This window comes from Pseudochaenichthys georgianus, chromosome 15 (genome assembly GCF_902827115.2).
Source record: "Pseudochaenichthys georgianus chromosome 15, fPseGeo1.2, whole genome shotgun sequence".
NCBI classification, from domain to species: Eukaryota; Metazoa; Chordata; class Actinopteri; order Perciformes; family Channichthyidae; genus Pseudochaenichthys; species Pseudochaenichthys georgianus.
The window spans coordinates 20,202,705-20,219,178 of NC_047517.1; the positions used below are offsets into that span (position 1 = coordinate 20,202,705).

Consider the following 16,474-nt stretch of genomic DNA (forward strand, 5'->3'; position numbering starts at 1 on the left):
TCCTTTAAAATAATAGGCAAACGTAGGTTCCCAAATAAACCTTAAGATTTGAACTGTTAATTAAAGTGTTTACATGAAAACCAAAAGCTGTACATATGACTGCCTTAAGGTAAACTGTTATTGATTAAACTCCTCAAGCACAAATGGTTAACATAAGGGCATTATGTCACATTTCCAAACCCCAAATCATATCCAAAAAGAAAAACTGTTGTGTGTATATTAATAAATATCACAAATATGACAATACATTTTTAAATTGTCATGGTCATTTATATCACTTTATTTCTCCTCCGATGAAAATGCCTGAAAAAGGCGGGCATCCATCTGATCAAGCTTGTTCCTTTCTGCCAATCTCTTGGTTCCTTGGTGGCAATTTAAAACACCACATGGCGCTGGGATGTAATTATAGTCTATTGTGTGATATTTCGCTTGCATTACATGGTCCTGCAACGGTTCAGCAACCACGCTGAGTCTGAGAGAAACCCGGTCCACTGGATCAATATTTATGATTGTATTATTCGTCAGCATCAGCAGATACAAACGGTTCTAATGGTCAATATTAGAGGGTGTTAGGGGACGGCCAGTAATGTGGGGTCTTTACTGCTGCTAAATTGGAAAATAGGTGTGCCTTATCTAATTTTTTGTATAAAGAAGAACCCACTTCTAAACATACTAATCAAAACCGACATTTATTTTTAGACTATTCCTTTTGGACAATCCTTTAAAAATTGTCATAATGGACAAAACTATTTTATTTGTTTGAATATAACTATGTATGCTTTTCCTTCAACTGAGTTAAGAATATTTACATTTCTTTCACACATACTAACCTTGTATGTGTTTTCTTTCATGATTTCAATTCCATATTTCTTATTTCAGAGCTTCATGTACAATGTCCCTTATTTAAACAAATAAGCCCTGTGTAACTCAGTTTTGAATGTTACTACGGAGCAGCTTTGGCTCTATAACAATATAAATAACCTTGAGTACTCTCTATCTTGAGTATGCTTTTTTTTGTGTGTGTACAGGCTGAAAATATCTTGTGGGCCATGCGGTTCTATTTTTGTTTTGTACCACTTATATACTAATACAGGACTGGCTTATCTATAGCCAGTTGAGTAGCACTTGAAATACTTGGCTCTAGGAAACCTGATGTACTTATATGATTCTGTTTTCTTCAAGGTTGTGTCTTCCTGGTCGAATGTACTTATTGTAAGTCGCTTTGGATAAAAGCGTCAGCTAAATGCAATGTAACCAAGAACACATGAAGCAATATCCTACTTTACTACTACTGTTGTTTTGAAAAATACTGAAACTATTTTTCTTTGTGACCTAAATGATTCAATACCATTGTCTGTTCAGTCCACACAAATCCCTAGGTTCTAATGAAGTCAGCATGTTTGTTGCAAGCCAATTCCCAATGCAACGACACAAGTCAATTGAAAAAGTCTTCAATTCATATTTAGTTAACCACCAACACTTAGCGGTCACACTGAGTTTAGGAAATGGGTTTTTATATGCACAAAGATTTCTAAAAGGCATAATAATTAAATTTGATATGTGTTTTTTATAATGTCTTTGGTTCTTGGAAAAGAATAACTAGGAACGGTCGGATCGCCATTTCATTCGATAGGATACACGTTTTGTGTCGCATTGGTTAGTCACACATTGTGACATCTGAGAAGTAATATGCCCCTGCAGATGCTGCACCGCTCTTGCAGCACAGATAAAGATGATGGAGGAGCCTATGATGGTTATCACTCAACACACACACGCACGCACACACGCACGCACGCACGCACGCACGCACGCACGCACGCACGCACGCACGCACGCACGCACGCACGCACGCACGCACGCACACACACACACACACACACACACACACACACACACACACACACACACACACACACACACACACACACACACACACACACACACACACACACACACATACCATGTATACATCACTTCAGGGGACATTACATTGACTTACATGCATTTCCTGGAGACTTATCCTAACCTTAACCATAACCAACACATGCCTAACCCTAACCCTAACCCTTAACTTAACCAAGTCTTCACCCTAAAATTAACGATTCCCCTCATGGGGAATCATTAATTAATCATTAATTAATTAATCATTAATTAATCATTAATCAAGCAAAGGCTTGACACATTTAAGTAGGGAAAACGCTCCACTATACAGGTACATACAAATTAAATCCATCATATTACTCATGATGCTTTTTTGTCAAAATGGTTTAAGTTGAGACAATATTGACATGAGTGAAAGTCTTTTAGAAATCATTGTTTAATTGATCTTACCTGCTGAGGCTCTCGTGGTGTTGTCTGTTTGACTCGCCTGCTGGAGGCCGTGGTGGTGGTGATCTCCATGATGGATGTGGACGTCTCTGAGCGATTGGCTGTGGTGCTCGACTGCGGTGTGATGGAGGAGGGCGAGTCCCCCACGAGCCGCGCAGTGCCCTGGATCTTAATGTTGGGATCCCCTTCGGCGGCCATGTTGAACACTTTCAAGCCGTTATAGTAGAGGCCCGAGAGCTGGCCCTGAAAGGATCCACTCCGGTCCCGCTCCCAGCCTCCAATCTGTATAGTGGTTTGGCTGTTGAAGATTGTTAGCTGCCGCCCTGTGGGAAAACAATGTTACATATATACAAGCACGTTGGGACTCAGCCACTTTTACTGAACAGGAATGAAAAAAAAGATAATGACGGATTATTTGCCCAGTGGCTAATGAGACCAATAAATTACGGGTTGTAGAGGCAAACCCTGGTAATTTATTGCAGTTATGATGAGATGCCTATAAAAAGAAAGAAAAATGTTAAATAAAAAAGAAAGGATATAGAGAATCAATGCGGCTTTGCTAAAAGGGCAGTCCAATCTAAAATAACAAGAACATTTCTAACTAAAATGTTAATGAGAGGAAGTGATGTTATGGAAAAGCAATATATTAAACTACACCTGTAGATATAACATAATCTTGAAAGACAGTTTGTTTGCTGGAAAATTGCCTTGGAGTTTAGACAAATATATGAAACATTTGTCCAGCAAAAGCAAAAAGCATATATTTTCTTATGCTTTGCTTATGCTATCCAGCATTTTCCTTCAAATGTTGGGATTTACAAACTTGTTAGAAAGCAAGCATGGGGGAGAAGAAACCTTTCTGAGATAGCTACAGGCTGTTAGAATTGGACTTTTCATGAATGCAATTTCACAGGAAGCTGGACATGCTTCAGGAAATTTGAAGCTATGCATCCTTTTAGCAAAAGCAAGCAAGGAAAATTAAACTTGAACAGATATGGTTGGCACATGGAAAACCCAAAAATATTTCATGACAGGATTTTCAGAATGCAAAACAGAAAACAAATAAACAAAAAAATGAAAGGGCTTATTTCACAATGTAAGTTAATAATATGAATTAGTTATTGAACTATTAAAACAAAGCATGCACTCAGTTTGTTTTATATTACAGTTCCTTGATCTAATGCCCTACACATATTTACAATGTCTGTTAAAGGGACTCAGATTGTTGATGCCAATTCATTATTGCACTCTATTTATCATCGCTAGCAGTTTAATTAGAACAGATCAAAGTAAAAAAAGTACTCTACTGTACTGTATGGGTTTCAAAGTGTTTCAAATAACACTAGCAACTAATAGATGACTAAACAATAACTTTTAAATGTATCATTTAGATTTTTACAGCAAAATGCTACAGTGATTTATAGACATTTTAACAATGCTGATATTACTTCAGTAAGTGGATTTAAATTCATATTTACAGTCCCTTTAACCTTAGTTGACAATAAAAACGTATTTATCTGAAATCTATGAAATAAATACATTATTATGAAAAGTATGAAACACTACCAAGTGAATTTAACTGTTCAAATCATTTATTTTTTAAAAGATTTTACTGAAAATTTATTTTTTAAGGTTTATTATTTACAGTATATTGCTACAACTTGGTTATAATCAAATTATTTTATTTGAAATTTTAATCAGTGATTTTACCTTTGTCGAGTAGCCATTCGTCAACTACTCGACCAAGTCGGTATGGGATTCGCTGTCTAGCAATCGCCAGGCGTTCGTTATCATTGTTGCCTTTAAAGTTTAAAGAGACATTTCAGTGGTTACAATCTGTAAGGTCAAAGGTTAAATGTTCATACTTAATGCTGGAGCTATACAACTGCACAAGGTTTATACATATTTTATATATTTAAAACGCTTTTGATATTTAAAAAAAACAATATTTACTAAACATTATTTGAACAAACTTCAGTCATTTTATTTTATTTTAACCAACAAATTATGCCTATATTAATCGAAATAAGTGAACTAACACGCAAACGTTTCATCTAAGTTAATACAGCTATGTTAACCCAAATCACACATTTATTTTACCATTACAAACTCTTTACCCAAACAGTTCCATCCCATTTGTATTTCCCCTCTATATCTTTTTAAGTGGTTTTTAAACTAGTTATATACATTTTCAAAAATAACATCATTTATTGTTGAATCAACCTTTTATGGTTTAAATGAAAATTTAACTTCCAACATTTTACAAATTCCCACCCCATTTATAAATAGCCTAATTGGAAAGAAATGATACGCTTATTGCAGTACAACAGTCAACACAGTATACATTCAGAGCATCTGTTCAGAGAAAAGTCAGAGGACATGTCACGTAGGTACAAACGCTGTAAAAATATTTAATAAAGAAGGCTTTGACAAAGTCTACGAGGTCTAAAGAAGGAAAAGTCATGACTATCACTAATGCCAAGTGATGACATTGGTGTCAATGAAAATACATTTTTTCAAGAGTATTCAGAGAATGAGCAACCATGAGACAAAATACAAAAAAAACTCAACTACATGATTGGAGGGGCACTTCAGCATTAATGAGGGCAAACTCTGCATCACCCCTTTGTCAAGGCCAATAACCTCTCCAGAACAGAAGACTTTCAGCAAAGTGGCACTGTCTCCGAGTGCTTTCCCCCTGGTATTGTCTGCAGAGATTGAATTCAGTCAGCTCCATTCTTCCGGCAGATTGACAATGTTTGTCCCATCAACTATATTAATTCAGTTCTGGCAGATAAAAGATCCGGTAGCTAACAATGATTCATTGGAGAATAGCTTCGGAGGGGAAATTCGCAGAGACATGAAGGAAAGGAGGTAACCTTGTAACAGTTGGACTGATGAAAGGTCTTAGAGGTAAGAAGACGCAGAAAAAGACATTTTTTAATCGCATCAGCTTGAATTACTGTAGAGGATCAGCTAACAGAAAGGGGTTTAAAGCTTGTCTACAGTATACAGCTCATGGAATTTGGCTGCAGTTGATTGTGCCCGTTTGTAGCACAAAGGCTTGTGAAGGAGATTAGATTTCTCCCTCAACATTGACAGATACATTCTGCATTACAACACAACCACGCAGTAACACTGTGTATGTTTTTCGATGCGGATGGTTGAAGGTTTTTTAGTGATCCATATTTCTGAGACTATGTTCATTATATAATTTGATGCCGCACATTCATTACACGTACTTAGTGCTTCTATTTTTCACATTTCTAAAATGGTGCGCCCCATGTTAATCAGGTCACTTTCAATGGGGCGTCTTCATGTTGCACAACATACAACCCAAACTCAACCTTGACACCTTTACATGGATGTGATCCCCAACATACATTTGTCAAAAGTTTTTTCAAATGACATGAAAGTTAAATTGTGCTTAGCGATTGTGCTCATCTGCCTGATGTTGAACAGATGTTAAAGGACAAGCTTGGCAACAGTCTTGCAAGATTGCAATAATGTACAGCCAAAAGGCCATAATGAAAAAAGTTTAAGTAAAATCTCACTCAAATACGAGAAAACGGGGCATTGCTTTGGAATTATTCTCAGATGCTGATTAATATAAGTTTAACGCTTAACTGATTATTTAAGGCAGAGGGACAGTGACTGTGGGATTGACTCAAACAAATCAAATAAAGTAGTGGCCCAGTAACAAGTTATTTGGTTAATTTCATGGTATTTGTTAATGAACAATGTAGAGTCTACATTGTAGACTTATTCATTAAAAACAAAATTCTTCACAACAAAATTGAAAGCAATATAATTAATTAATTTGGCAGCTAGAAAGTCCCTTAGCTTCCTACAGGAATGTGGACGCAAAGCACAGCAGCCTCCAGGTGCTTTCAGCTTACGTAATGTCCACCATACTGCCTGAGAGACTTGGCCTTTATAATTTGGAATTGAAAAACGCACGACAATCGTTCTTCTCTGACATCATTACCAAAAACAAAAACAACGCACGTGCCTTGTTTGCTACCGTCGGCAGACTAACTAACCCCCCAGTGTCAGTAGCCTCTGAATTTCTATCCACCAGGGCATGCAATGATTTTGCCTCCTTTTTCACTGACAAAATTCAGAAAATCAGACAAGCAGTCAGTGCCTCTGCATCAGGAACAGCAAATGTGTTGTCTCTGTGTCCACCTCATATCAATTCAAACACCATGACACAATTCCATCAGATTAATGATAAAAACCTAGAGGACATTATACAACTTCTGAAATCCTCCTCCTGCTGCCTTGATATTATTCCAACAGGATTTTTCAAAGATGTTTTTCATTGCATGGCCTCAGATCTACTTCATATAGTAAACACATCTCTTCACTCAGGTATTTTTCCACAGGCCCTGAAAACTGCAGTCATTAAACCGCTCTTAAAAAAGAATAATCTAGATGCTTCAGTGATGAACAATTACAGGCCCATATCAAACCTCCCATTTCTAGGTAAAATCATTGAAAAAGTTGTTTTTCAACAGTTGAGTAATTTCTTGCATTTAAATAACTGTTTCGATGTGTTCCAGTCAGGCTTTCGTCCAAACCACAGCACTGAGACTGCTCTTGTAAAGGTCTTTAATGACATCCACTTAAACACAGACAGTGGCAGAACTTCAGTGTTAGTATTATAAGATCTCAGTGCTGCGTTTGACACTGTTGACCACAGAATATTACTAGATCGACTGGAAAACTGGGTGGGACTTTCGGAAACAGTTCTAAATTGGTTTGAATCCTACCTAAAGGACAGAAATAACTTTGTTTCTATATGTAAATACACATCTGAGTTGACAAATATGACATGTGGGGTTCCTCAAGGCTCCATCTTGGGGCCTCTTCTCTTTAACATCTATATGCTACCACTGGCTCAGATAAGGAAGAACAACAACATAAGTTACCATAGCCATGCAGATGACACACAAATCTACGTAACAATTTCACCAGGAGACTATGCTCCAATTCAAACACTGAGTAAGTGACTGGATGTGTCAGAACTTTCTCCAATTAAACAAAGATAAAACTGAGGTAATGGTTTTTGGAGCAAAGTCAGAACGTATAAAAGTGAGCGCTGAGCTTCAGTCTGCAATGTTCAAAACAACAGATAAAGCCAGAAATCTAGGTGTAGCCATGGACTCTGACCTGAGTTTCAACAGTAACATTAAAACAGTTACTAAATCAGCCTACTATCACCTAAAGAATATATCTAGGATTAAAAGACTAATGTCACAGCAGGATTTGGAAAAACTTGTCCATGCTTTTATCTTCAGTAGACTGGACTACTGCAATGGTGTCTTCACAGGTCTCACTACAAAATCTATTAGGAAGCTGCAGCTGATTCAGAACGCCGATGCTCGAGTCCTCACTAGGGCTGCAACAAACGACTAATTTGATAATCGATTAATCTATCGATTAATGAAACGATTAATCGACTATTCGGACTATTACTGTATGCCTTGCACAATTTCTCAAACGCTCTAGCCATCAACTTTTAGATTTAGCTAGAGGTTGTTTTAGGCATGTGGAAACTAACAATGAAGACAATAAAGTTGAATACTTGATTCAAAAATACATATATTATTAAATTAACTAAACACATTTTGAACAAAATTAACATTGCTTTTTATTTAAATTAAATAAATAATATTTCACATCAAAAGAAACAACAGTGTTTTAACAAATCGTATTAAATAATCTGATGACAGAACTGTAAACAGAATAGCTGAAACTTTAACTAAATAAATAACTCAGTTTCCTCTAATCATTAACCCATGTTTGTATCATGGAGTTAACTCCGTGTGTTGCTGCTAGCATACAGTACATAACACCTGACGTGGAAACGTTACTCGTGGATGGGGCTACAGAGCTGCTAGAAAGACAGTGGAACCCGGTGCATTCCTCCGTCTGGATATGGAGCACTTTTGCTAAATGTTTAGACAAATTGCTCGTGTTACCGCCCTTACATGCTAAACTCTTATTCCACTTTTGGCAACGAGCATTTTCCACATCGAGATGGGTAAAGTTGAACCACACCTCGGAGCGCGTTCTCTCCGCCATCTCCTCCGTGTGTGTGTTGCTGCATGTATCAGCTGCGTGTGTGTAAACTGCCCTGCCCCCTCGCACACAGACGGGGAGAGAGATCTCGTCTGATCGAAAATATATCATAGACGCATTTGTTTGTCTTTTTGCATGTTAGAAACGAGTTGGCGACACTAAGACTGCGATATAATGTTTTTGTAGCAATAATACATGACATATATTTTGTAAATGTCTCCAGTACCGATAAAAAGACCAATAACGTTGGAGCTTAACAGCGCGTAAAACACATGTGATGACGTCACCAACGAATCGACGACTGAATTAGTTGGCAACTAATTTGGTAATCGATTTTAATCGATTAAGTCGATTAGTTGTTGCACCCCTAGTCCTCACTAACACTAAGAAAGTGGATCACATCACTCCTGTTCTGAAGTCTTTACACTGGCTTCCTGTGTGTCAAAGAATAGATTTCAAAATACTGCTGCTGGTTTATAAAGCACTGAATGGTTTAGGCCCAAATTACATTTCTGACCTCCTGCTAAATTATGAACCATCCAGATCTCTCAGGTCTTCAGGGACTGGTCAGCTTTCTGTCCCCAGAGTCAGAACTAAACATGGTAAAGCAGCGTTCAGTGTTATGCTCCAAATATCTGGAACAAACTCCCAGAAACCTGCAGGTCCGCTGCAACTCTGACTACTTTTAAATCCAGGCTGAAGACTTTTATTTTTGTCGCTGCTTTTAATTGAACTATTCATATCTTAGACTGCACTGTAACTTTTATCCACGTATTTTTTCTTTTAATGTTTTAAATTTAAACGTAATTAAACTCCATGACATTTATGAGAGGGACTGCTCAAATGTAGGATATTTGGGATATCCGTCGTAGCCAGGGTTTACGATCAGTTTTTGGGTGATTTGTACTGAGGAACAAGTATCACATCACCGACGGGTGAAACATAGTGTTTTGGTAACACGGGGTAACACTTAAAGACTTTGTTATGGAACGCAAAGCAGAGTAGGGGGCTAGTACACCCTCCTGAGGGTCCGATTGTGGATGTCATGTGAGCATAACATGGTGAAAACAATCAGTCTAAATGAACAATCGGGACGGAAATGTTCGGATTTCCAAAGGGAGGTTCTGTGAATAAATTAAAAATCAAGACCCGAAAGAATTGAACTATTCATATCTTAGATTGCACTGTAACTTTTATCTTTTAATGTTTATTTTATTAGCTTTTCTTTTTAATGACTGATTTTAAATGCCATTTTCTTAATGTCTTTCATTTTTTGTTTTTCTTTTAATGTTTCTTTTATTATCTTTTACTGTTTTTAAATGCCTTTGTCTGAATGTCTTTCATTTTTGTAAAGCACCTTGAATTGCCTGGTGCTGAAAGGTGCTATATAAATAAACTTGCCTAGCCTTGCCTTGCCTTGCTGGTGAACACACACTGTGTATTTGCCTTATGCAAGGCTCCTGGAGCCAACCACCTTATTCTGCTGAACACTGAATGATGTAATTATAACACACAAATTAATAAACAAAACAAGCAAACACCCATAGCAGCACTTCCTTTAATTTGAATGTGTTAAATTAATGAATAATCCAATAATTGCTACTTGCATGGAGCCTTTATAGGCTTTGGTATTCCTGTCTCCTCCATTTGTCAGTCATGGGGTGTTAGTTATGTCACCTCTCTGTTTCCTGCTACTGTGACACCTCATCTGAGAAAGAGGTCAGCAGGGCTCCGGAGAACATTTAGCCTCCAGCAGGTGGGATGACGGTGAGGACACAGGAATTTAAACTGGAGAGCAACTCGTTTTAGTGGCATTTTCCCTGCTGAATTCATCATTATGTTATCATAAACATGCTGTTTTACTTCCTTGACAGCCAAACTGTACAACAATGTTTTAAATGGTGTGTTCTCATTAAGAATTACAGCTTGTGTATTGCTCTACATGCTGGTGCTGTCATAACAAATGACACTTTGTTAAAGAAAAGGGCAAAGGAACTACTAGAAAGGCTGTGTGAGACACACACACACACGCACGCACGCACGCACGCACACACACACACACACACACACACACACACACACACACACACACACACACACACATACACACACACACACACACACACACACACACACACACACACACACACACACACACACACACACACACACACAAAAACATGCCCCATTTTCCCCACGACAGTAGCACTTTATCCATTTGGCTCTGCATCCTGTGGCACACTAAGTCTATCCTTATACTGAGGTTAATTAAGTGTGGATATAATCAAGGTTTGATCGTGTATTGATCCCCAGTGTGGGACACCTGAGTGTTAAACAATGCTTTCCCCTGGGCTTGGATGCAGCAGCAGAGGCCATTCATCCCGCCTGCGAGCGGCGCCTGTGACTGCTGCTGAGTGGTGATTTGGTTTGGTATGGGACAGCCTGGCTTATCTCCTCCGCCAGACAGCAGCGATTCAGCTGAGCCGTCCCAACTGACCTGCTTTGCCCTCACTCACTTGTTTTCTTTTTTGTTAATAAAGTGGTCAGATAAGGTGGGAGCTTTATCTCATTACAAGCCCTTGGACACCCGCCACATTAAATGAACAAATATGCAAATGCTTCCTCTGTTCATGGACCTGGGAGGATTGAAAAAAAGGAGGAACCTACACAAATCTCGCTATTATTTTTATTATCCTGCTCCTTTTTTTTGTCTGCTCTAGCTGTGACAGCCAATGCACCATTTTTTAAGCATGCTCAGTGATGACAGACCACCAGCACAATAGGCTGAATAGGCTCATGGATAACACAGAGTAGAAACCAGAGCAGAAAAGGACTTAGCATTCATGGATAAAGCTAACCGTGCTTCTCTTGTATCCAAAAAATCAGACTCCACAAGGTGGGAAAACTGGACGGAGGGTGAGATCAACAGAAGGGGCAGGGGTGGGGAGAAAGGGGTACAAAAAGGCGAAAAAGGAGGGAACTGAGTGCTGAGGGGAGTGGAGGGAGAGACAGAGAGCTCTATAAGTGCACCACGCTTTGATAACAGTAAAAGAATAAGGCCAGGGACTTCTCCATTATCTTTATGTGCAGCGAGTGTTCATTGGGTGCTCCGATAGGATACTGCGCCTTACCCTGCGGGCCTAGCAGCGCCATTGTGATGGTATTACTTCCATGGCCAAGACTCGGGAGAACGGGATGATTTTTGTGTTGCTGCCCAGCCTTTTGTGCGCAGTGTAGAATGAAAGCAGGGCACGAATGAAAGGAAAGAGAACCAAACTACAACAAATAAAGGGGCTAGTTATGTGTCAGTGTGTGCGTTCTGCATTTTTAGATTCTGATAATTGTGCTAAAGACTTTTAATGACCCATAAGTATGAAGTACGAGACTTTTTAATGAGATTACGAGGGCAGCAATATCGGCCCTGGTGAAGCAATTATTTCCTTGCTTTGAGAATGATCGCTCCCTCCCATATAATCTCCTCCTCTCTGTCATTCTCACTCTCCAGTCATCATTTTTTATCTCTGCTGTCTACTCTTATTATAATCACTATTGTTCTGAGAGTGGCCTAAGAGTAGCTGAGGGCTGCTATTATGAGTGCGTTAGAGGTATACATGGATACCAATCAAACTACAGGCGAGCTGAGAGAGTAATGGCTTTGTGTGCTGGGGGTGAGAGGAGCAACTGTGGAGTAATTGTGATTGGATGTAATTAGTCTGCAACGAGCCTAATAAGGTAGCTGGACTTGGCATTGTCGCTGATGCATGATTGGTGTGTTTGAGATTGGTCCCTCCTCCCCTGCAGCCTTCATAACTCAGCACTTATCACAGGCAGAAATTAATCCAACATCATTGTCTAGCTTTCTAAATTTCACGACACATTGACTAACAATTCCAAATATATTTTTTATCCCTTTCAATAAGTTAACTCTCAATATTAAATGAACTGCGTTTTCATTTGTCTTTGCCAGGCATTAAATCATTACAATAAATTATTAACTTTGAAAGCTATTGTATGTAAGTGATCTTGAATGATAGTGTTTTACTAAGTGGTACATTTTATATTGAGCCGAGGCTATCCCCATTTTACTTCCCCCTGGAGAATACAAATATTTGTTTAAGGTGACTCGCCATCCTTTTAAGTGTTGTACCTAATTATACTCACCCTACGTCCTCCCAATAATAACTTGTTTTCACCAATTTTGTCCAGTTTATGAGCAGCACATATGTATGTCTCATAGACATCTTGGGGACAGAGGATGTTTGTTGTTTGAGATCATAGCATCAAGCAATTTAACCCTACTGTGCATTCTGCCATGTCCACAACATGTCAAAAGCCATTAGCTTCCTTTTCCACCTGAAGCGAGCGGCGAGGATTGAGTCCCAGTCATAAAACCCTCTTTCATTTGGATGAATGCACTGGTCACAGCTAAAAAGGTCACCAGACATTAAGCGAAAGGGGAAAGCCGGTTTAATTTTTCCTGCTGCCTAGTCATGTTATGCATGCTCACAATCTTACAAATGTTTTGGATTTGGGGCTGCAGGTCTTACTCACAGTGAGCAGTCACACTCCTTTAATACCCGTTAGGTTTTGTCAAAGCCTTTAAGCAGTTAAACAAGGTTAACGACACAAGCAGTAGCATTTTAATTACTTATGAGACCCATCATACTAACATCTTGATATTCTACAGGAACATACCAGTGTTGCTGAGTGTTTCTCCAATTCCAACAGTATACAACTTAAAATCATATTAAATGAAAACATATTTTTTTTCCAACATGACTATCCAATCTCTGAGACAAATTAATCTCTGTACCAGTAACGGCACTACAAATAAGTGCCAGTACAAGCATTCCAGTCATATAAAGTGGAAATTATTACATACATTATACTTCATCAATAAATCATTACACAGCCGAGTAATGAGATGATTCATATTCTACTGTCACGTAAACAGTGTTTAATGAAAATTGTTATTAGTAGTAGCACTAATAAAAATGAAAATTGAAACAGCTTCATTCTTGTCTGTGAGTAATTGTGGTCTAAGCTGTGAAAACGATAAATATGTTTGATACATATGTGTATTGGCATGGTTAAATGTAGCTGATAATCTAAGATCTCATTCTGAGAAAGCAACAGATTAATTCAGGTATTAATTTAGTTTGACGGTGTTATTACAGGTTTGTCTACCACATCGCTTTAATTCAATCAATCTTCTGTATTGGCAGATAAATAAATATTGGTCTGGCACACAATTACTCGCCACAGTAAAATGGGTAATTTGTCTGTAAATAGTCTATTGATTTGACCGTACTGTGAGCATACACTGTAGGTGGATTGTTTATGGAGAATTGAATGCAGACGTGTAGAACAAGTGGGTGGTTGTTCTTTTATACAGTTTAAATGTTAGACTATGAGTGCTTAAGTGCAACCCATTTATATAGACCTCGGTTGTTTAAAAGCATGAATTAGTGTTAAGTGATAAACATCAGAGTTGAGTAAAAAACAGCAACAACTCAACAACACTGGTATTATCCGCAACAACTGCTGGAAACAGAATCATGAAAAGCAATTAAAGCACATGCCAAGTCAACATAAAGACATCCTAGCAGAGAAGGCTTCACTATTGGCCTGCTCGTCTCTGGTTGAGATGTAACTAAAGGTGTGTGACTCACCTGTGGGGTAGCGCTCAATGACTGGCAGGTCATCCACCTGCAGAGTGGCATTACCCCCACTCCTCGTAAACTTCACTATATGGTACTTTCCGTCATTTACAAACTTTGACGTCTCCTCAATATTAATGTCGTCTGTTCCGACATTAAATACAACAGCAATGTTTCCTTTATCCTGAAATGAGAAGAACACAGAAAATAAAAGCTTTTAGTGACATTAAACATTACAGTTTTGGACTGTACGGAAATGTTGCGGAAAAGGTTCTAATATATGTTATTTAATGAGTGTGTCGCCAGTCAGCGTCCTATAGTAAGGATAATATTCCTTTTTACTCTGCATCTTAAACTGTGTCAAAAAGTGTAAATGTCTCATGTACATATATGTATATATTTCTTAAACATATATGTATATATTCGTATTCCTCGGGATGGTAAGAAACATAATTTTGATATCCCTGTCTGTATCACGCACACAGAAGATTGACAATAAAGTTGACTTGGTTAAAAAAGTTCAGCTGGATTATTTTGTGAACATGACTCATTTGATCTATTTTGTGATGTAGTAGCTTTATGAACATTATAACACATTTTAAATATAATGGTTTGAATAATAACTTTTTTATTGTATTAACATTGCACCAATCAATGGTGTTATATTATTCTTGAGATACTGTAGAGTCTTTTCTTATATCATGGGGAGGGTTGAAAAAAATACTATTGAAAGCTTAAAATAAAGAATCGAAACAAGGTTCTGCACCCGAAACCCAGCACCAACATGATCATGCAAACACCAGAATAACGCCACAACCATCCATAATGCTAAACACTACGCCCTGCCCAACGTACTTTATTGTGTGTTTTGTTATAATTAGACAAACACGGTTAATCATCTTAATGTGATTTTAAGAAAAGCCTACACATTTTAGCCTTTGAAGGCTCAATAGAATAATGATTAAACACGAAAACAAGGAAATTGCACCCATGTCATTATAGCTTCTGCTGGTGTGGTTCTATGATGTTTACATCTGTCCGCCCTACGGTGAAATGTATAAGAGCATATGCTTTCATGGAGGATTTCTTCTTATCAAAAATTATTTTTGTGCTGTGTATGTGCAATGAGAGATGTTATTCCAAGTGCATACACGACCTGCTGGGATGCCTAATAGGGAGATCAAAAAGAAGCCACACTGTGTGTTTTGTCCTTTATGTTTTCATTACATCAGTTCAATAAATGATATAGTTAGTAAAAGTAGCGCAAAAGCATACAGAGGATATCAATGAATCTGAGCATTAGTAAATCATTAAACTGTAATAAATTAAAAGATAAATACATCAAATATAGGTATGAAAACATACAGATAATGACTTAAGGAAGTTAAAGAGAGCTTAGGCTCAGTCTCCACATGCTATGGGTATCTCTAATAAGCGTATTTTACGGTACATGATGGAAGTCCCTGAATCCTTAATGCAGCTAAGAGGAGCGTGTATATTGCTGCAGCCTCTCTCTCTGCTTATGAACTGCAGTGAAAGGAGCATCTGGTATGAGGCTCAACCTACTGTAGCAGCGCAGCACTCTGCATATCGTTATCCAGTCAGCAAAGCCAATTCTACACTACATCTCCATCTCTCTCTGACTCTCCCATATGCACAGACTGACTCTTTTTTTAAGCCCCCTCAAAACACACATATACTATAAAGACACACACACAGATTCAGACCCCTTTTTAGAGCAGAACGAGTTGAGTGTGTCTCGAGAGCCAGAAGCTAAAGTGCAATTAAAGCCATTTGTAATGTGTCACACCGCATTACCAAAACTAGGACAATTGTATGCTTTGTAATGTAATTTCAACAGATTATATAATCTGATGCATTAAAGCTACAGTACCAACACAATTTACCGAGGCCTTGCGGGCACCAATCAACAAAGAGTGAAAAGCAGATGGCTAGAGTGACTTCAGGTTTTCAGAAGTGAATGTGCGGGATGATCTGTAGTATCTGTTGTATTAAAACCTTGTGTTAGCTGCAATCTGTTTCGTTTAAGAGATGTGCCCCTCCTGAAACCCTTCCACGGAGACAGCAGCTCCTCAGCAGGAATACATGCAGCAAGAAGAGGCAAGACACCATGAGCATCTGCCGTCATCGGACCTCACACCAAGGCATATTTTTCACACAATTTCCTGATTTTCAAGTACTTGGATATACAGTGTAGAATTTCTGATTCCAATAGGGTACTTTTTTTCAAGGACTACCACACACTGAACACATTACCGTAATTTTCGGACTATAAGCCGCGCCTTTTTTCCCATTTTTCGACCCTGCGGCTTATATAACGGTGTGGCTAATCTATGGATTTTTACAGCTAACGGCCACTAGGGGACCTCCTAAATCTA

General features: G+C 38.3%; 1 protein-coding gene across 5 annotated transcripts in view; it reads right to left on the minus strand.

The window, feature by feature from the left end:
* The window catches only part of LOC117459590 (neurexin-1a-like), a 303,237-nt gene that overhangs the window by 31,246 nt on the left and 255,517 nt on the right, over window positions 1–16,474 (minus strand). For 3 of the 5 annotated variants that reach the window (XM_034100510.1, XM_034100513.1, XM_034100511.1), the window contains 3 exons: window positions 14,088–14,259; window positions 4,039–4,128; window positions 2,332–2,651 (listed from right to left, as the gene is read on the minus strand). In XM_034100510.1, the coding sequence (XP_033956401.1) occupies window positions 2,332–2,651; window positions 4,039–4,128; window positions 14,088–14,259 (582 nt within the window). The remainder of the gene's footprint in view (window positions 1–2,331; window positions 2,652–4,038; window positions 4,129–14,087; window positions 14,260–16,474) is intronic. The other 2 variants (XM_034100514.1, XM_034100515.1) reach the window with 1 other exon arrangement.